Here is a 20,539-nt window from a genome sequence, read left to right as displayed (position 1 = left end):
ACCCACTCTGCTCATTCCTGTCTCTAAGGTTACACTTATCATCATTTCCATCACTAGCTGCGTCGTCCTCAATTTAAGTTGAACCCTCTTTGTAAGTCTCCAGGTTTCTGCTCCGTAGGTAAGTACCGGTAAGATGCAGCTATTATATACCTTCCTCTTGAGGGATAGTGGTAGATTACCATTCATGATTTGATAATGCTTGCCGAATTAGCCCCATCCCATCCTTATTCTTCTAGTTATTTCACTCTCATGGTTCGGCTCCGCGAATACTACCTGTCCTAAGTAGACGTAAGTAGACGTACCCCTTTACAACTTGTAGTGTCTCGCCACCTATCGCAAAGCGCTGTTCTCTGCCAAGATTGTTCCACATTACTTTAGTTTTGTGCATATTAATTTTCAGACGTACTCTTCTACTTTCCGTATCCAGTTCAGTAATCATGAGCCGTAATTCGTCTCCCGCGTTACTCATCAATGCAATGTCATCAGCGAAGAATGGATGATGTAGGATTCCTCGAACCCACTATGAGCGCTGCGCACCTATGTCGGCCTCAAGGGGGTGAGTGATCACTGTTGTCCTTGCACATATCACTGTATGGATGAACGTCGATCGAAACAAACTACTCAAAGTCGCCCTTATCTTTCTCGGTGCAGAAGAATTACAGTCGGCATAACAACAAGAGGCTAGTACAAAAAACAAACCTACCCACCCCCCTCGCACGCATGTAAATCAAGACCAACACGTACGTCTACGTACATTTTCGGACATATAATTTTTACGCACTGCGCCAGAGCTTCCCTGTGATTCTGCGTAACTTCGTTATCTACGCAGAGGTGAATATCTAAACCAACAAGTAACGTGTTGCCTAACCACCCAGTTGTACCTCGAAGTAGTCTAGCTTTATTTACCTTCGGTCCACTTGTTTTGAAACCACTGAAAAGGCGAACGCTATTTCTGTGTGGTTGCTGTGCCTGAGTGCACGCGGCTTACCATGATCTCAACATTCGGCGTGGGTACTCCGAGGTCTACAAAGTCGATCTCATCCTGGCCCGGATTTGCGATGAGGCCGCAGGTTTCGGTCATGCCGTAAAAGTTTCGAAAGTTGTGAAGCATGGGAAACGCTTGGATGGCTCTGCGGGCCAGTGTCTCGGTCACCAGGCTACCACCGACGGACAGCTTGCGAACCTGCTCCAGCTTTATGTTCGTGCGAAGCATCTCGTTGACGAGGTTTTGCAGTCGGCTCGCGAAGCTGAACACCGATGATACCTGCGGTCCAGTGGATACTCGGTGCTCATATGATTGTACTCACTTCGAAATCAAATATCGTACAGTAGAAAGCGCTAGTCTCTCGCCATCGCATATAGCATATTGTGTCTGCTGATATCGTGCCATAGGACATGGCTCCATAGACATCTAGATACGACTTTGTTCCTTCATTTTCATGTAGCATATACAGGGCGGCCCAGCTAGCTCTAGCCAGAGTTTAAAATTATGCCGACGCTCTTTCTGACGGCGGGACCAACTGCGTGTTGCTGAGTCTTGCAGGGAGTATAAGTCGCAATATGTTTTGGGTTCTTGTTAACTGCCTAATATACCAACATGAATTAACTTTTAAAGAGCTGGGCAAAAATTCCAATTTGAAAGTTTTCGGTCGGTTTGTAGAACGTCCTATTAGAAAAGTTTTAACTTTCTATGTATTAAAGGAGCCCTCCAACACTTTCTCAAGTAACCATCCAATGGCTTCGCTAAAGGAGTTTATTGCCTCGCGAATCGACTGCCGCAAAATTTTTTCGAATCCACCAAGTACGAGCAGAGTTAGAGATTTGTCGCACGCTGTAATTGCTCTCTCTCTTCTCTCGTCCCGACGAGCGCCCTCGAAGCGAAGTAGGGGTGGCACGGGGGAAAGCAGTAAAGCCACGCGCGCGTCGTGACCTCGAGCACTGTTTCTTTGTTTTTTCTTCGAACGCGCTGCTTACCTTCGGTGTGATCACGAGTGCGCGCGCGGGCACGTGGCGGCATCCCGCGGCGGCCTCGGTAACTCTGCTGCTCACAATGCTCAAATCAGCGAATGGCCGTGAATTTAAGTATATGAAGTGGTTATTTGCGTATATAGCACCACTTGTAGAATGAAGAGGGAATGATTTCTAGCTGACTTTGAAAATCAATCGTGAATTCCAGGCCGCGTGCTGTGCTATAATGTTTAGCTCACGTGTTCTCAGGAGCCTCGACTACCGATCGGGGGCGTTTTTTGACCATGCTGGAAAAAGGGTTGCAGGGCCCCTTTAGGTATCAGTCTTTTTCAGATCATTGCGGGTTCCCGCAAAATACAAAAAGATACCACGTGACATGCCCGCTTGCGCTCCGTAATTATAGTGCTCCCGTAGAAACGAGAGCATTGTAATTCAGTGCACAAACGATATGCTTCGCTCGCGGCGGTTAATGAGACCGTCGCGGAGGTCTAGGTGTTATGGTACTTTGCTGCTGACTCGAAGGTCACAGGATTGAATCCTGGGCGGTGCGGCCACGTTTCGATTGGGGCAAGATATTAGAGACCCGTGTGCTTAGATTAGGGTGCACGTTAAGAAACGCCAGGTTGTCGAAATTACCGGAGCGGTCCACTACGGCGTCTCCCATTATCACATCGTGGTTTGTGCACGTAAAACCCCTACAATAATAATTATTATTACTGCAGTTTCAAGAATGACCGGGGAGGTTGGACTGACTGAGTCCGAACTGAAAATCATTTATCAAATTGTTTCTTCCTGTAGCCATTGAGGAATGCTACAACTTACCAGAATCCCTTGTTGCAGAGCGTTACCCGCTCAAGTTCAAATAACCGCTAAGAAACCATTTTTTGCGGAATCACATAAATACGCTACTTTTAGAGATGTATTCCGGATGTTTTACGAGCGTTTATACTTATTGTTACTTGCAAAGCGTTTAGGCGTTAATTAAGCACGTTACTTTACCAGCTTACTCTGTATTTCCGTTTCCTGTGACATCGCCTCCACGCTAATTGTGATTTCGATTTACGCTGGCGCATGAGTTGCATTATCTCGCGGCTAAGGTGTTACCTGCCAAATGATATTAGAGCGTGGAATTCCAACACTAAATATTTTGAGTTTTGCGGGGCAATATCGCAACATGATTATGACACAGACTGTAGGAAATTCTGGGTTTAATTTTGGTCACGTAGGGTCAAAAGTAATGCGGAATCTCTCACTACAGGAAACTACGGGCTCGTGCACTTAAATGCAAGTTCAGTTTAATGTACAGTGCCGTCCACTCTTAGGGTGAACACGGCTCAGCGTGGCCGCGCTCTGCGGAGCGCCATTGCATCCAGCCAACGCCGGTGCTGGCACGCCCGCGATCGCTTCCCTGTAGTACAGCAAGAGGAGCACGTTCCCAAGCGTCTGCGCCGTTTCGTTTCCATGCGCAGAGCGCGGCCATGCTGATCCGTGTTCACCCTAAGAGTGGACGACACTGTACAACCTCTGAGTCTAAGATTTCGAGCTCTCAAGAATGTTAAGCGCACGGAAATTAAACAATAAAACTCGTGCATGCGAGCCATCCCATCTTGATAGGTACTAAGCCACCAATGCGGCTAAATGTTAAACGCGGTAGGATGAAAGGCTTTAAGTATTGCTAAAAAAGTCACAGTTTCGCCGCAACGGCGAAGCAATGATTGCGATAGCAATAAATTGTAATGTAACGCGAACAACGGAAAGCAGCTCGAAATTGCCAGCGCATCGCTCGAGCCCAAAGGACGCACGAAAAGAACGCACACAGGACGAGCGCGAACTAATGCGTCACAGCTCGACACTTGAAGCGCACTGCTCAAACATAAAGCAGGACGCACGAAACAAACGAACAGGTACAGACAAGACGAGCGCGAACTAATTCTCACAGTTGTTACTTATTTCTGTTTGAACAGCGCGCTCCTTTCGCAAACGCGGCCGCTGCAGCGAGCGAAGCGAAGCACCCCACCGGCCGCCCCTTCTTTCCTTGAGATAAGCGCACGAAAGCGACGACGCCCTGTAGAGCGAACAGCAACGGCGTTCGCAGGGGCAAGCAGGGGCGGGGCGACGATCTTTAAAGTGCGCAACACGCGCGCACGTCGCGCCATCTATGTGGCCATTAAGAAAGCATGCTGAATTACATGGTGTATATAAATAGCTCGCCGTTAGCAGGCTAAGCGACGGTGCTGTCGTGGCCTAACGTCTAGCGCGGCGGGCTGCACAGTGAGAGGTCGCCCGTTCGATTCCGCGCGTCGGAAGGAATTTCTTAATTATTTTTCTTTTCGGCCTTTCTATATATTTCGGCCTTCCACTACGGCGTCTCCCATTATCACATCGTGGTTTTGGGACGTAAAACGCAACAATAATAATTATTATTACTGCAGTTTCAAGAATGACGGGAGAGGTCGGACTGACTGAGGTCGAACTGAAATGATCTACCACATAGTTTCTTCCGGTAGCCATTGAGGAATGCTACAACTTACCAGAATCCATTGTTGCAGAGCGTTACGCGCTCAAATTCAAATAACCGCTAAGACTTATACCCATACATGACCCATACCTTTACTACATTCTTATACATATACGGTGAATGACGGCGACGGGGACGGACATTTTCCAGCCGAGACTGTCCATATAATTGCTATCGCAATAAAATAAAAGCTAGATTTCACGCGCGGTACATCGCACTTCAGGAAATGGTATACAGACAAACCTGGTACTTGTTGCAGACGTCGACGAATTGGTTGAAGGTTAGCGCAGGCGAGACGATGACACATGTGGAGCCGATGCAGATCCCAAGCATGGTGAACAAGAAGCCGGACATGTGCGTGATTGGGTTCCACGCGAGGAACACATCCGTCTCGTCAGATGCCGTGATGTCTCTGCGTCAAGTACGGCGCACTTCGTTAGAGACACTTTTCTAAGCAAGCTCATTGGCACTGCAGCTTAAATGAGCCCCGGTCAAAACTTTTCTGGCGATTCTTCTACAAACGTTACTAAGATGCCGCTTGTTAAGAACTCTGTGCAGAAACAAAATGACAGAATGGCTGATCGATCGAGTTGATGATTCATGTTACTTAGAAATGCGAGCGCGAAACTAAACTAGCATACGAGAAGATAATGATAATATAACCGTTAAGTACATTGCACGGCTGAATACGTTGCTCACTTGTTCTTATCTTCTCATATAGTCCTTGTTTAGTGACGCGCTCGTGTATCTGTGCAGCAAGACTACAGCAAAACCTGTGCAGCAATTCGTACTACATTTTGATGATACATGAAACTTGTTTACGCGTATCAATGCGTGACTTCCTAATTCAGGACAACCAGATGGTCAGCTGCGCAGTTTCCTCTTCAATTCGTCTTTACACTGCTTAGACATACACGTAACCTTAGTGAGTCATGTAAGCGGAATCTTAGTCAGCCACGTAACCGCCGTTCACTCGTTGCTACTGTACATTCCTAACTTTGTCCTTTCAAAAAAAGGAAGAAATATCAGCATAGTAGCAGTTACCGGCACCATTACATATGAAAACGAGATCATACTAGGAAAATGTACCTTAATATTGCAAAAGCAGACGCCTGGCAACGTATTCAACCGCGCAATATAGTGCAATGGTTATAATATCATTATGTTCTCATCAACCATTTCGATGATAATATATGTTATGACGTAGGCTAAACACTCTGCGCGCTTAAATTGCAAGAACCCACCGGCTGAGCTGACCAGAGAAGGCTTTAAGTGGGCATTGTCAACGAAGTCCCAATTAAGTGGGAGAAATAATTCACATCCGACGCACATTCTGAATTGAACTGTTAGAAAACCAGGGCTCCCAACAAAAGCGAGAGTGGCGTCACGACGGAACCAGAAAGGAGACATTCTCTATGTACTTGCCAGGCGTTCATTTTTTCCCCTTCACATGGACTACCAAACGCTGAGCTAGATCAGACTGGCGAAACAACCGAACGGTCGAGTGATTCAGTAGAGCCTGGGAAGATGAGTTAAGTGACTGATATTGTTACGAATATATTTAACTTATTTACAATGTGGAATAGTCCAGCAGTCAAGATGGCGGTTGTGTATTCTCAGAACACCGACACGTCGTCTGCCTCTTCTTCGCACACCTCCCCACAGTCATAGCTGCAACCCCGTTACATCGACCTCCGGCGGCGAAAGCGCCGACTCGGCGCTTGTTAGCAGGTGGTGGGCGAAAGGTACGGCTTCAGGCGAGCGACGTGGACGACGTTGGAAGACGTAGAGGGCGCCGTGTGGTCCAGAGGGGCGATGTCATAGGTGACCTCAGTCACCTGGCGTAGCACACGGTAAGGGCCGGAGTACTTGGGCAGAAGTTTTTCGGCCAGGCCAACATGCCGAGACGGAGACCACAGGAGAACGAGGTCACCCGGATTGAAGCGAACGTTCCGGTGGCAGCTGTCGTATGTATGTTTCTGGCGGAGTTGCGATTCCGAAAGGCGTCGATGGGCGATCTGACGGGCCTTTTCGGCTGTGCTAATAGCGTGGCGAGCATATTCGGTGGACAGGTGGGCAGGGGTGGGTACGAGCGTGTCGAACGGCAAGGTCGGTTCTCGTCCATACAAAAGGTAAAAGGGAGAATATCCAGCAGTGTCGTGGCGCGAGCTGTTGTAAGCAAAAGTGACAAAGGGTAGCGCAATGTCCCAGTCGCTACATGGCGAGCATGTCAGTGAGCGTGCGATTCAAACGTTCTGTGAGTCCGTTCGTTTGGGGATGATAGGCCGTCGTAAGCTTGTGCTTGGTTGCACAAGACCGAAGTAGGTCCTCGATTACCTTGGATAAAAAGTAACGACCTCGGTCCGTGATGAGTTGACGAGGAGCGCCGTGATGTAAGATGACGTCTTGGATCAAAAACTCGGCGACGTCTGTAGCGCAGCTGCTCGGGAGAGGTCTCGTAATGGCAAAACGGGTCGAATAATCCGTAGCGACGGCGACCCATCTGTTACCGTTGTTAGAAAGTGGGAAAGGTCCCAAAAGGTCGAGGCCGACACGAAAAAAAGGCTCAGCAGGTACGTCGATGGGTTGAAGGAGCCCGGCAGGGTGCACAGCTGGCTTTTTCCGGCGTTGGCACGACTCGCAAGTAGCGACATAACGATGTACGGAACGGTAGAGGCCGGGCCAGAAAAGCGTCGGCGGACACGGTCGTACGTTCTGGCAACACCAAGATGGCCGGCCGTTGGTACATCATGTAGTTGCTGAAGTACGGTCGAGCGGAGATGAGTGGGTACTACTACTAGTAGTTCTTGTCCCACTGGGCGCATGTTCCGGCGGTATAAAATGCCGTCGATGATGACGAACATGCGAAGCGAACTGTCCGTCGAGTCAGTATTCAGGCGGGTGATTAGATCTCGTAGGGACGCGTCACGCTGTTGCTCGTCACCGATGTTGCCGAAAGCGGAGGAGGCGAGGAAATACAGATGGACGTGTCATCCGTTACGAGGTCTGGATCGTCGACGGGGTACCGAGAAAGGCAGTCGGCGTCTTGGTGTAGACGGCCGGACTTGTAGACCACTGTGTACGTGAATTCCTGGAGGCGCAGAGCCCAACGAGCTAGGCGCCCTGTTGGATCTTTGAGTGCTGAAAGCCAGCATAGAGCGTGGTGGTCTGTGGTAACGGTGAAAGGGCGACCATATAAATAGGGGCGGAATTTACCAACTGCCCATACAAGCGCCAGGCACTCGCGCTCAGTAATAGAGTAATTGCGTTCGGCAGGAGAAAGGAGCCGGCTGGCATACGCAAGAACTCTATCATGACCGGATTGACGCTGGGCTAACACAGCGCCAATGCCGTAACCACTAGCGTCGGTGCGGACCTCGGTTGGAGCGACGCGTCGAAGTGGGCGAGGATCGGCGGTGTGGTGAGCAGCGTAATGAGGCGGGAAAAAGCACTGGCTTGGTCAGGACCCCACCAAAATGGCACATCCTTCTTGAGAAGGTCAGTGAGGGGGCGCGCAATATCTGCGAAGTTTCTGACGAATCTTCGGAAATATGGGCATAGGCCCACAAAACTTCGAACGTCTTTGGCACAAGTTGGTACGGGAAAATCGAGGACAGCGCGAACTTTGTCGGGATCGGGTCGGATGCCAGATGAGTCGACGAGATGCCCTAGAATAGCAACTTGGCGATGGCCAAAGTGGCACTTCGATGAATTAAGTTGTAGCCCAGCCGCACGAAACACGGAAAGAATAGACGAAAGTCGGTCGAGGTGAGACTCAAAGGTGGGAGCAAATACAACGACGTCGCGCAGGTAACAAAGGCAGATAGACCATTTAAAGCTGCGCAAAAGCGTGTCCATCATCCGCTCGAACGTGGCCGGCGCATTGCACAAACCGAACGGCATGACTCTGAATTGGTAGAGACCGTCAGGCGTTAGAAAGGCGGTCTTCTCACGGTCGAGGTCGTCTACGGCGATTTGCCAGTAGCCAGAGCGTAGGTCTATCGAAGAAAAATAGGTAGCACCATGAAGGCAGTCCAAGGCGTCATCGATACGAGGAAGCGGGTAGACATCCTGTTTGGTGAACTTGTTTAAATGCCGATAATCCACGCAGAAACGCCAGGTGTTGTCTTTCTTTTTAATTAAGACTACAGGGGAAGCCCATGGACTCGAAGAAGGCTCAATAATGCCTTTTGTGAGCATCTTGTCGACCTCCTGTTGAATAACTTGGCGCCCTGATGGTGGAACTCGGTAAGGACGCCTGTGAATTGGAGCTGCATCACCGGTATCTATGCGGTGCTTGACTTGCGGGGTTTGACCTAAGGGCCTACCGTCAAAGTCAAATATGTCAGAGTAGGTCATAAGGAGATCACTGAGGTCTTTAACTTGAGAGGGCAAAAGGTCTAAGGCAATCATCTTGGTTATGTTCTTGTGCAGTGTAGAAGAGGTGACTGCGTCGACTCTATGCGGGTTTGGAGAGACGACAGCGGGCAGTTCGGGTGACACCGATGAGATCTGGCACTCGTACGACGGTGGCAGAGTAGCGAGAGGCAATGCCTTGTGGTAGGACTTGAGGGCTCAATCCGAAGTTCAGAAGAGGAAGGCACGTCTTGTTCGCTGTAATAGTTACAACTGTGTACGGAGAGGAGACGTTGCGGGCCAGTAGAACACTGGGAGAGGGAGGAGGACCACGTAATCCCCATCCGGTACACTGGGATATGGTTCACAGCGACGCAAGTTAGGGCTTGTGGTGGCAGACGAACAGCCTCAGCACACGAAAGTTTCGTCTGAACCACCTCCGACACGTCGGCGGACGCAGGCAAGTCAAGTTGTAAACCCGGCCGAGCAGTCAAGACAGCAGAGTGGTCAGACAAGAAATCGAGTCCGAGGATGACATCCATGAGGACAATGAGCGAGAACATGAAACAGAACGGACGTCTGGCGGTCGGAGAACCTCACACGTGCCGTGCACATTCCGAGTACAGCCGGAGTTCCCCACTAGCGACACGTACAAATAGGGACTCGGGCGGCGTAAGGACCTTATTTATTCGTGCACGGAGATCAGAGCTCATAATAGAAATATGTGCGCCGGTATCAATGAGGGCAGTAACAGGCACGCCATCCACTTCCACAGCAAGTAGATTCTGGTCCGTAGTGAGGGTCAGCAGAGGGTTTTCAGGTCGGGGGTCGAATGCAGCATCACCTCCGGGAGCTGCATTGCTCAGTTTTCCGAGTATGGACGTCCAGTAGGGCGAGGCGACGAATGGCGACGGGGCTGAGGTGACCGGGAGCGACGATCGTGTGGGGACGGCGAACGGCTGGAGCGTCGGACCGATGTCGTAGGAGCCTCATCGTATGGTCCACCGTCACGAGCGGGAAACTGCAGGGGCCGGTGGTTGTCGTCACGTCGATAGCCAGCAAACGAGCGAGATGGAAAGGTGCGAGAACGACAGTAGCGGGAAATATGTGTCCTACACCGTGGCAACGAAAGCAGATCGGCTTGTCGTCCTGTGTTCTCCACTGGGCAGGGTCACGATAGCGGCGCAACATTTCCGGTGCACGAGGAGGCGTTATAGAACTGACACGAGGTTCCGTCAACGAACATACCGGCTGCAGTCCGACATTTGCAAGCTCCTCCCTCACAACCTGCTGGATCAACGAGATCGTTGGTCGAGGATCATCAGATGGCCGCGTCAGGAAAGATGGTGGCGACGCCGCCTCGATTTCTCGGCGCACGATGCGAACTACGCTCTCGTTGGTAGGCGGTTGACCGCATGCGGCTTGAAGGTCCTCGCAGGATGATGTAGCGGCCGTGTTCGGAAGTCGCATGAAATGCTGGGCAATGCGGCGACTCTTCAGCTCTTCGAACCGGCGGCACTCTTTGATGATGTCGTCCACGGTTGAGCAGTCTTTAGACACAAGTAAATTAAAAGCGTCATCCGCAATTCCCTTGAGCAAATGGCTTACTTTGTCACTCTCTGACATGTTGGTGTCGACGCGACGGCAAAGGGCCAGGACGTCAAGGATGTAGGAGACGTATGATTCGGTGGAAGTTTGTGCCCGACAGGAGAGTTCTTTAGAAGCGGCCCGCTGGCGTCCGACGGCTCTACCAAATAGGTCGCGAAGCTTCTGTTTACAGGCATCCCAACTTGTTAAGTCAGCTTCATGAGCTTGAAACCACGCGCCTGCTGTTCCGCAGAGATAGAAGTCAACATTGGCGAGCATCATTGTAGGGTCCCACCTGTAGACCGCTGCAAACCGCTCGTACTTCGCAATCCAGTCATCGACGTCAACGTGGTCGGTGCCGCAGAAGTTACCGGGATCGCGCGGTTGAGTCAATACGACCGGCTGTACCGGCTGTACCGGTTGTACCGGAGTCGCGGTCGAAGCGGCAGCAGCAGAGTTGCTTTCTGTTGACATATTGAGGCTGTCGAGGACACGTCCGCTGCGGAGTTCCGTCTTGCGTAGTACCCAGCACCTCCACCAAAATGTTACGAATATATTTAACTTATTTACAATGTGGAATATTCCAGCCGTCAAGATGGCGGTTGTGTATTCTCAGAACACCGACACGTCGTCTGCCTCTTCTTCGCACACCTCCCCACAGTCATAGCTCCAACCCCGCTACAATATTAAGGGACTGAAACGTCAAGTGCACAGCTTATATTCCAACATTCGGGGACATCTACGTTTAAGTGAGCGATATCACGTGAGCTTTACATGTGCGAAAAGAAGGGACAAGTTCATTATCTTGTTCACATTTTTAATACCGTAAAAGGTCCAAGTTATTCCGTCGAAAGCAGTTAACCGGCGTCGTCAAAGCGAGTTTTCAGATTACAAACTCGACTCACCATCTGAGCGTTCTTCGACGTTTCGTAGCTGCTGCCTCACGGGCTCGATTTGCTACTAGTTTGATTCAACGCTTTGTTACCCGCTTTCTGAATGCGGACCGCGCATTCTTGGTGGACAGTAGCGAATATTTTATTTACCTTAGACTGGTAAGAAATGTTTGGCTCTAAAACAATCACGACGTGTTCGTTCTCAATGTTATTACGCACCTTTACTCATCACCCGCGACAGTGCGCCGTTCTGCGCTTACCACCTCCGATGTAGATCACACCCGTATTCTCAAACGATCGTCGACTCAAAGCTGTTCACCCAACATACCGAGTTGAACAGAGCGGTTCCCCTCGATGGAAATGTATCGTTTCTGGTGCCGCATGGGCTTCGCACATACAGAGGCATCGAAGTGTACACAGTAAGTGACCAACGTTTGGTTGACCAACGTGCGCGCAAGAGTGACCAATGTCTGACCAGTACTGGATGTTTGATCTTTACAATTTCGACGACTTCAATAACTTCAGTCGAGCGGTAGACTGTGCATGTCTATAGCAGCGCCGTCACAGTATTTCACTTTACCCATGCTGACGTGCTACTCTAGTTTTTGGGTTTGTTCACTTCATTCGTTCCTGTTGTTTTCCTAGATACATAGTTTCAGTTGAAAACAGGGGTGCTATGCAGAATGGCCCGAGTTTGGCGAACCTCGGAATCTTTCCGAGCTCTGGCGACACCCCCTTTTGAACGAGCTAACAGTACGCGAAGGTGACATCCATTCCTCATCGCGCGCTCCGTTCCATTGGTTACGACGATGGAACGCGGCGTCACGTCAAGGGCGGTCGAGAAGGTTGGGTGGTGTTTTCAAACTAGAGGCACCTTCTTTCATTTGTTTGTCGTTCCACTGAGTGCAGAAATGCACCCATGCGAAAAAAATGACAGAAAGTACTACTAACTATATTTTTTATGTTTTCGTGGGCCGTTTGAATCCATTTTCAAGCGTTTAATGTCTGCACTAAGTATCCTTCCGAATAATCAATACCGTGGCCTCCGAGATCAGTTCCGACCAAGCGCCTTACAACACCGCGGCTAGATCTAATCGCCGAGGCCACGTGTATAATCACCATGGAAGGCCTGTACATTCTAGCGCGCTGCTCGGCCGACGCGTGCCCTCTTCGTCCTCTTCTTCATCGTCTGCTAGCTCCCCGAGCACGTGCGCCCGCTAATTGACTGCGCGGTATATCTAGCTAAGTCAGGACATGCTATGACGAAGTTGATTAAGCCAAATCATGCTAAAGCCGAGTTAATTAAGCCACGTCTTACTAAGACCATGCTAATCAAGCCATGTAAAGCTAAGAACAAGCTAATTAAGATCACACTAATTAACCCTACGCTAATTAGGATCGTGTTATTATAACCAAGATAATAAAGACCTTCCTCACCGAGATCGTGTTAATTATTACAGAGCTAATTAGGATCATGCTAATTACCTCTGCATTATTCAGGACCTATCGAATTAAACCTGAGTTATTAATGAGGTGTAATTAAACATTAATAATCAAGACAGTACTATTCAGTATCATATTAGTTAAGGTCGAACTAATTATGGCTATGCTAGTTAACACGACGCTAATTAGCAGCGCGCTAGTTCAAATTAAGCTAATTAGGAACTTCCTCGCCAAGTACGCGGTAATTACGATCACTCTAATTAACGTTATGTTAAGTACAATCGTGCTAATGAAGACCTTGATAAAGAAACCTAATAAATAATGCCGTGCTGATTAAAACGACGAATTAAAACATAATTCCTCACTGCCATGTTAATTAAGGCCTAGCTAATCAATAGCACGAATATTGAGACCGAACTGACGCGGTCATTACTCTGAAGCAGGCCAAGCATACTGGGTAGACAAGCCACGTAATAAGCTCAAAGAAGCTGGGTGACCACAAGCTCCTCCGATGGCCCCAGCCTTGCAAGGGTAGTGCAAGGTAAACAAATTATTTTATATGCGAAGAATCTACTCAGTAGCCTACACTGCATGAAACACTTTACAGGCACACCGGCGCCATGACAGTCCCGAGTTGAACTGGGGCCTTTTCAGAATCAACGAGTTTTTGCCCGAGTTCGCACGTCAATCAATTTGATTGACAGACGCCCGCGGTGAAGATCGGATCAGCCCACCGCGTTTTCTCTTGCGGAGGAGCAGTGCTCAAGGCGCAACGCCAGCGAGCGGCACGATTAATCTATCAGCTTAATCGCACAGACTATGCACAAACGCATGAATAACTAAAGGTTATATCATCTCGTGGCTACGATGTCTCGCATTCAACTTCACCGCGCTCACGATGTACCACTCACAGCCACGAAGCAAGCGCCACAGGTAGGATTTGCGGCTAGAAATGTTATTATTTACTTTTTTGTGGAGACATTGCTTCTATCAATTTGTTACTACAGAAAAATCTTCAGACATGTAATGTAAGTATAGCAGTAACCTGTCCATTTATTTAGCTGTAATATTCCAGAGGAGCGAAACCAGCTGCACCAGAGTGCTGCGTGTGCGCCCTTGTTGCCTTCGAGTGTGGAAATTTCCATGCTACAGGTGTAACGAAAGAATTCTCCGAAAGAGGACAAACGCCCACGAACACGCCCATGGGAGGCGCGATGATCAGTTGGCAAAAAGATAGCGCGACAATCACGCTGACGTCGCTACACTGTAAAAATGTTGACTGAGTGGCGGCGCTGACGCGTTCGCACGCGGCGTTCCTTTGAAAACCGCCATTAATGCTGCACATGCGTTTGTGACGCCATGCTCGTTCTTGTAGCCGTTTTTATCAACGCTGCTATCGCGTGCTCCGCACTGTCTTCCTGTCATGACCGCCGTAGTGCGAGCTCGCAGCAAACTCGTATGCCCGAGAAGCTCGGGCCATCCTGCATAGCACCCCAGGTCTGATACTGTGAATGTTTTCCGTCTTCTCTTTGTCATTATGCATTCCTTCTATGGGTATGTTTCATAGCGAATTCTCCTTTTCCCTTTGTATTTTTGTATACGTGGTAACGGTTCGAGAGTATTGGTCAGCAGTGCTCACATACGTAAGTCACGCGCCCAGTAAAACACACCCGATGGCGCAATTCGTCTATTCAAGCCCACATTATGCTGCTCAATTCCACTTCAACATATTCAGTAAAATAAGTTTTTCATACATGACATGTAGTATTTAACCAACAGCCTGAGTCACGGCGCAAAATTGGCTATTCGTAATTTGACCAGAAGCCTGTAGCACGCATCAAGGCCTAAGATGTCACGAAATAGGTTTCATACAGAGATAAACACAAAGCGTGGGACAATTTTAATAAATAATAGCAAGCGCGTGAAAAGTACGTACTTGGAGAGCACAATGTTTGCGATGAAGGAGAAGTGCGTGATCTCGACACCCTTGGGCAGGCCCGTGGTGCCCGAGGTGTAGCTGATGCCCGCAATTGTGTTCCGGGGGTCAGGCACAGGTACTTCACGGAACTGCTTCGGGTCCATGAGCGCGAAGCCCAAAATTGAAGTGAAGCCGGGTGCTTCGCCCAGTATGAAGCGGGCCTGCATCCCAGGAATGTAAGAATTAAATGTTTAAGTTGATAAAATTAGGCAAGCTATACTCGTCAAGTCAAAATATAAATTCATACTAAATGGCATTATACTAATTGATGATATTGATCACCCCTTTGAATGGTTATTCTGATAAAAACAGAATGAGAGTCCTAAACATAGGCGGACAAACCGTCTTTAAATCACAGAAGCGTTAGCCATCTACTTGTCCCGCATAATTTCAGTGGAGCGCGAATTTTGCCGAAAGCAGGTATTAGAGGAAGAGCGGGAGGATTCCTTATGTGAAGAATATTCATCACATCCTATAGGCACTGTGGGAATCGACGTTACGCGAAGCAGTGAGCAAGGCGTCGGTTATGGCGCAGTATAGAACTTGGGCCAAGTGTGACGAGGCGAGTTTACGATCCGACAACGCCAGCACTAGCGCTGGCTCACCAAAGGTCCTCCTATTAAATTGTCCATGTTTCGTGGAGTAGTTAAGCAGACCGATATGTCTGTTATTAATATCTGCCCGGCGACTGTATCCGATTCACGGGTTGCGACTCACATCTTCTCACAAACCATTCATGTCATGTGATACATGACATGTCCGCCTTTTCATTAGCGCACGTATGTATACATTCCCGCATACTTACACATTGGCCAACGTTTGGCCAAATAGTGCTGGTTCCGTGTGAATAAGTTGCGCGGCACATAAGTCATGACATGGTATCTTCGTTATGTCATTCATAATAAGATAATAATATCTGGGGTTTAACGTTCCAAAACCACGGTATGATTATGAGGGACGCCGTAGTGGAGGGCTCCGGAAATTTCGACCACCTGAGGCTCTTTAACGTGCACCTAAATCTAAGTACACGGGCCTCAGACATTTTCGCCTCCATCGAAAATGCAGCCGCCGCGGCCGGGATTCGATCCCGCACCCTTCGGGTCAGCAGTCGAGCGCCATAACCACAAGACCACCGTAGCGGGGCTTGCATAATAAGATGTTCCATCTAAAGAAGTAGCTGGGACGATGTCTTGTGATTTATGCAATCTCTGTCTTGCCCTAAATGGCTTTGCAAGTCATCAAAGTCATAAATGCCATGTTATCCTTGACATGTCATGCAATCATGACGTGTTACCCTTTGATGTCATGGTAAGCAATTCATCGCCGCATACTTGTGATATGGGGATGGACATTATAGTACACAAAATTTGTATTTGTATGGGAAGAGCGTTGACTGACAGTTGAGAAAAAAGAAGTAGGAGACTCATCAGCAAGTATACGGCTGGCAGCGTAAGCGATATGTTGACAAAGGACGTTAAGCGAAACGCCAGAGAGGCGGGAAAGGTGTATTGGATAGCAGCGATGAAAAAAAAAAAAACTGGCTCCGGGTAACTATCGAAAGGGTAAAGACGAAATAAGCAAGGATGCACTTAACGATAATTCAAGGGTATGCGCTTTGATGTTCGAAGCGAAGTCGGGTTACCTTAGTGCGCCTACTTATAAAGCGAGATTCAGTAAAGAAAAGGCACATGGAGAAGGCAAGCAAACGACGGATCATGTTTTAATTGAATGTGAAGACATCCACCAGGGTGCATGTTAGGGCTTTAGCCTACATGAATCTTTGAGTTTTAAGGACAACATTGGAAAGGCAAACAGGTCGTCGATAGAAATAAGTAAAATATGACTGGGGGATTGGTGGCGGAAAAGCAGGCTGATAGGAAAATAATAATAATAAAACAATAAAAAAATAAAGAATAGCAAGAAAATTAAGGTTTATCCGCGCTAAGGCGCAGAAAGTTGGGTTGTTAATTCATAAGGTTTTCTTATAGGCAGAGAACCTTAATTTAGCTGGACAAGATTAGGCCGTAACGTAATAATAATAATAATAATAATAATAATAATAATAATAATAATAATAATAATAATAATAATAATAATAATAATAATAATAATAATAATAATCAATCAAACGTTTATTTAACGTGCCCAGGAACAACCATAAGGTCTTTGTACTGGCGCACGAAAAACAAAAACAAAAACAAAACTGTCATGAGTAAAGGGGCACGGGGCGCGCGCCGGACAGCGCAAGGCGTCGATGGTGTGCGGGGAATGGAAAAATACCCGATGGTGTGCACCCCCGCCACGTCGACGCAAGCCATTGGCCGGAGGAAGGCGCGTGCCACGCGACCCGAACTGAGGTGCGGAACCCCAGAGGATCAAGCAGTCATTGTTCGGTGGGGTCGTCGAGGAGCAAGGTGTGGCAAGCCAGCGTCGCACCCGCGACGAGAGAAGTAGGGCCTCGTTCTGGGGGCAGCGGCACGAGAGGCTCGGGAGGGTAGCCGTCGACCTTGGCGTCGCCCAAGTGAGGCTCCCCGAGCTTGCAGCAGCCTCATTCAGCAGTTCGCAGGGCACCTACGGCACTACCACAGCTCGACGAGACGGCAACCCGCCGACAATCACCTGGAGAGCCACGTCGGCAGTTTGACCCAGTGGCACCAAGAGGATAGGCCGAGGGTTAGGCCTAACCGGACGAGACGACGTTCTCGAACGAAGACCGACGGGTCAGCGACGAGGGCGACTAGCGAGGCGGCAGCCTCGACGACGGCGACTCCCAGACGTCGAGGAGTAGCATCGACGGGACTCAGCGTCGACTTTGGCGCGGAAGCGAGGCGACGGACTCACGCGAAGTAAGAACGTTCCATTCGCATCGCTAGACCAAGACGCCATAGTTGCCAGACTTTCGGGCCACTAAGGCCGAGCTTAGTAGAAATGTTTATCGTATTCTTTTGTACCGCTTGGCGTGTTTCCATTCGCATCGCTAGACCAAGACGCCATAGTTGCCAGACTTTCGGGCCACTAAGGCCGAGCTTAGTAGAAATGTTTATCGTATTCTTTTGTACCGCTTGGCGTGTTTCCATTCGCATCGCTAGACCAAGACGCCATAGTTGCCAGACTTTCGGGCCACTAAGGCCGAGCTTAGTAGAAATGTTTATCGTATTCTTTTGTACCGCTTGGCGTGTTTCCATTCGCATCGCTAGACCAAGACGCCATAGTTGCCAGACTTTCGGGCCACTAAGGCCGAGCTTAGTAGAAATGTTTATCGTATTCTTTTGTACCGCTTGGCGTGTTTGCACATGTTACGCGACCCGCACCTCAGTTCGGGTCGCGTGGCACGCGCCTTCCTCCGGCCAATGGCTTGCGTCGACGTGGCGGGGGTGCACACCATCGGGTATTTTTCCATTCCCCGCACACCATCGACGCCTTGCGCTGTCCGGCGCGCGCCCCGTGCCCCTTTACTCATGACAAAAACAAACAAACAAAGGCCAACATTCATAATAAAATATCAGGGATAGAAAACGTTATAAAATTGCACATATACAGCTATGCGCAGAAAAAAAAAAGGTCGACAGTGTACGAGGCTATGTAAGTACAGTGCAAAGCTCGGAGCAGAACAACGACTGGGAGCTGTGAAAAACATCTAGCTCCAAAAAGTAAGCATTGTAAAGACGTTGTATCCTGCCAATGGTCGAATGTTCACAGAGGCAGGCGGTTACATGAAAAGGTCTATTCTCTCTGGTCAGCTTACGTGGAATTCGGAAATTAAGACAGTTGAGCAGTACAGGGCAGGATATGATACCATGCACAAGCTTGTAAAGAAATAACAGATCAGCGCGATTTCGTCGGCAGCAAAGTGATGGCAATGATAATAATCCAGCAGCGTTAGAACGAGATCCAGAGTCATTTGTAGCGAAACGATGGTTGTAAATGCTTAGGAATTTTTTCAGGACTCGCTCAATGGCGTTGCTGCTGGAATTAGGAATGCCATTCCAGATCACAGATGCATACTCTAGTTGAGGAAGACATAGCGCGGTGTACAATTTTCGGAAGGGCACAGGAGAACGGAATTCCCTAGACATTCTTCAAACACAGCCTAGGGTGCGAAGACCCCGCAAAGCAACACGCTTAGCGTGAGCAGAAAAGTGTAAGGTGCTATCAAAAAGAACACCTAGATCATTGATCTCACATACCTTACACAACGACACAGAATTGACAGAATATAAAAATGGCACACTAGATGTTTTTCGAGTGAAACTCATTACCTTGGTTTTTGAAATATTTAGGGTGAGGTTATTGCTCCTGCACCATTCAGAAAAAGAACACAAATCAGATTGCAGCAAGCGACAATCGATAACTGAACGAATTTCCTTAAATATCTTTATGTCATCGGCATACAAAAGGAAAGAAGAATTCCGAATGACAGAAGAAACATCATTAACATAAATTAAAAAGAGGAGTGGGCCCAGTACCGACCCTTGAGGAACCCCACTAGTAGCTTTATACAAAGAGGACGTTTGGCCATTAACGGCAACGTAACATAATCTATCAAGAAGATAGCTATGGAGGAGATTCACAATTGAAGAATCAACATCAAAGTGTGCAAGTTTATCCACAAGCAGCGAATGGCTGACAACATCACAAGCTTTGCTAAGGTCACAGTAAATAGCGTCAACCTGTCCTCTCTGCGAAATAGGCGTGGAGACTTGCATCATGAAACTGGCAAGATTAGTGACAGTTGAGCGGCCAGCGAGAAACCCATGCTGATTCACAATCAATGAATTTTTTACATCAAAAGACAATATTTTGTGAAGAGCAAGCTCAAAGATTTTGGATGCGGCACAAAGAAGGGAAATAGGGCGGTAGTTCGAGACGTCACTTTTACAGCCAGACTTAAACACTGGGAAAACACGAGCAGTTTTCCACATGCTAGGAAACGTTGAAGCATGCAGACACTTAATAAATATGGTAGTCAATACTGGGACAAGTATACTGCCATAGGCTTTTAGTATGGCAGAGGGGATGCCATCTGGGCCAGCTGAAAAGGATGGTTTCAAGCGCTTAATGCATTCGGAAATGGAATCTTCATCTAGCGACACAGCATCAGCTGTGCCAACTGCCTTAACCTGTCGACCGTTACTAGCTACAGAGGCTGGAGACTTATAGACAGATGAAAAATGCATGGCAAAACAGTCAGCAACGGCTTGAACTTCTATTCCATTTGGGTCCAGTATCCTGAAGGACTCGCCACTTTTGCTCGACCGTTTGCGCACATACTTCCAAAACTCAGCCGGCCTGTCAGACGCGCTTTTTTCTAAAAATGAAATATATAGACTGTGATCCCGTTTATAAAGACGTTTACAAAGAGTACGAAAACGACAGAATTCTTCCTTCAAATGAGTTGATGCAGAACGTTTATACTTCCTGTGCGCACAATCTTTATGTTTCAGTGCACTTATAAGTTCTGATGACAACCAGGAGGGATATTTACAATGATGTGGTGTATACTGGGGAATGAACTTGCGCATGCTGGTCAAGATAAGCTCCGTAAACTGATCGACTTGATCATCAACATTGGGTTTGTCAGTTACCAGTGACCAATCTGTGGTGGACAAGTCATGGTACAAGCCAACGTAGTCACCTCGCTTGAAGGCAAATCTGGGCGTTTTGTCGATTTTCTTTGGAAAGCTTGGTTTTTCTGGTGAAATACAGAGTGTTAGTTTGAGTGGTGGGTGAAATTTGTCAGGACGAACAAGAGAGATGTGAGAGAGTGATACTTCGATAGGTTGATTATTAGAAATA

At 48.3% G+C, this 20,539-nt stretch overlaps 2 protein-coding genes across 2 annotated transcripts in view; one reads left to right on the top strand and one right to left on the bottom strand.

Annotated features, from left to right (window-relative positions):
* Positions 1–20,539, top strand: part of LOC119397802 (uncharacterized) — a 312,440-nt gene that overhangs the window by 45,984 nt on the left and 245,917 nt on the right. The window lies entirely within an intron of this gene.
* Positions 1–20,539, bottom strand: part of LOC119397166 (probable 4-coumarate--CoA ligase 2) — a 223,229-nt gene that overhangs the window by 175,370 nt on the left and 27,320 nt on the right. Inside the window, exons 5-6 of the mRNA XM_049416471.1 lie at positions 14,702–14,904; positions 4,730–4,898 (exon numbers count right to left, since the gene is read on the bottom strand). Coding sequence (XP_049272428.1) covers positions 4,730–4,898; positions 14,702–14,904 — 372 coding nt within the window. The remainder of the gene's footprint in view (positions 1–4,729; positions 4,899–14,701; positions 14,905–20,539) is intronic.

Source organism: Rhipicephalus sanguineus, chromosome 6 (genome assembly GCF_013339695.2).
Source record: "Rhipicephalus sanguineus isolate Rsan-2018 chromosome 6, BIME_Rsan_1.4, whole genome shotgun sequence".
In the NCBI taxonomy this organism is placed as follows: domain Eukaryota; kingdom Metazoa; phylum Arthropoda; class Arachnida; order Ixodida; family Ixodidae; genus Rhipicephalus; species Rhipicephalus sanguineus.
Note: the sequence above shows the minus strand (reverse complement) of the source record. Positions and strands in the feature narration are given on the sequence as shown.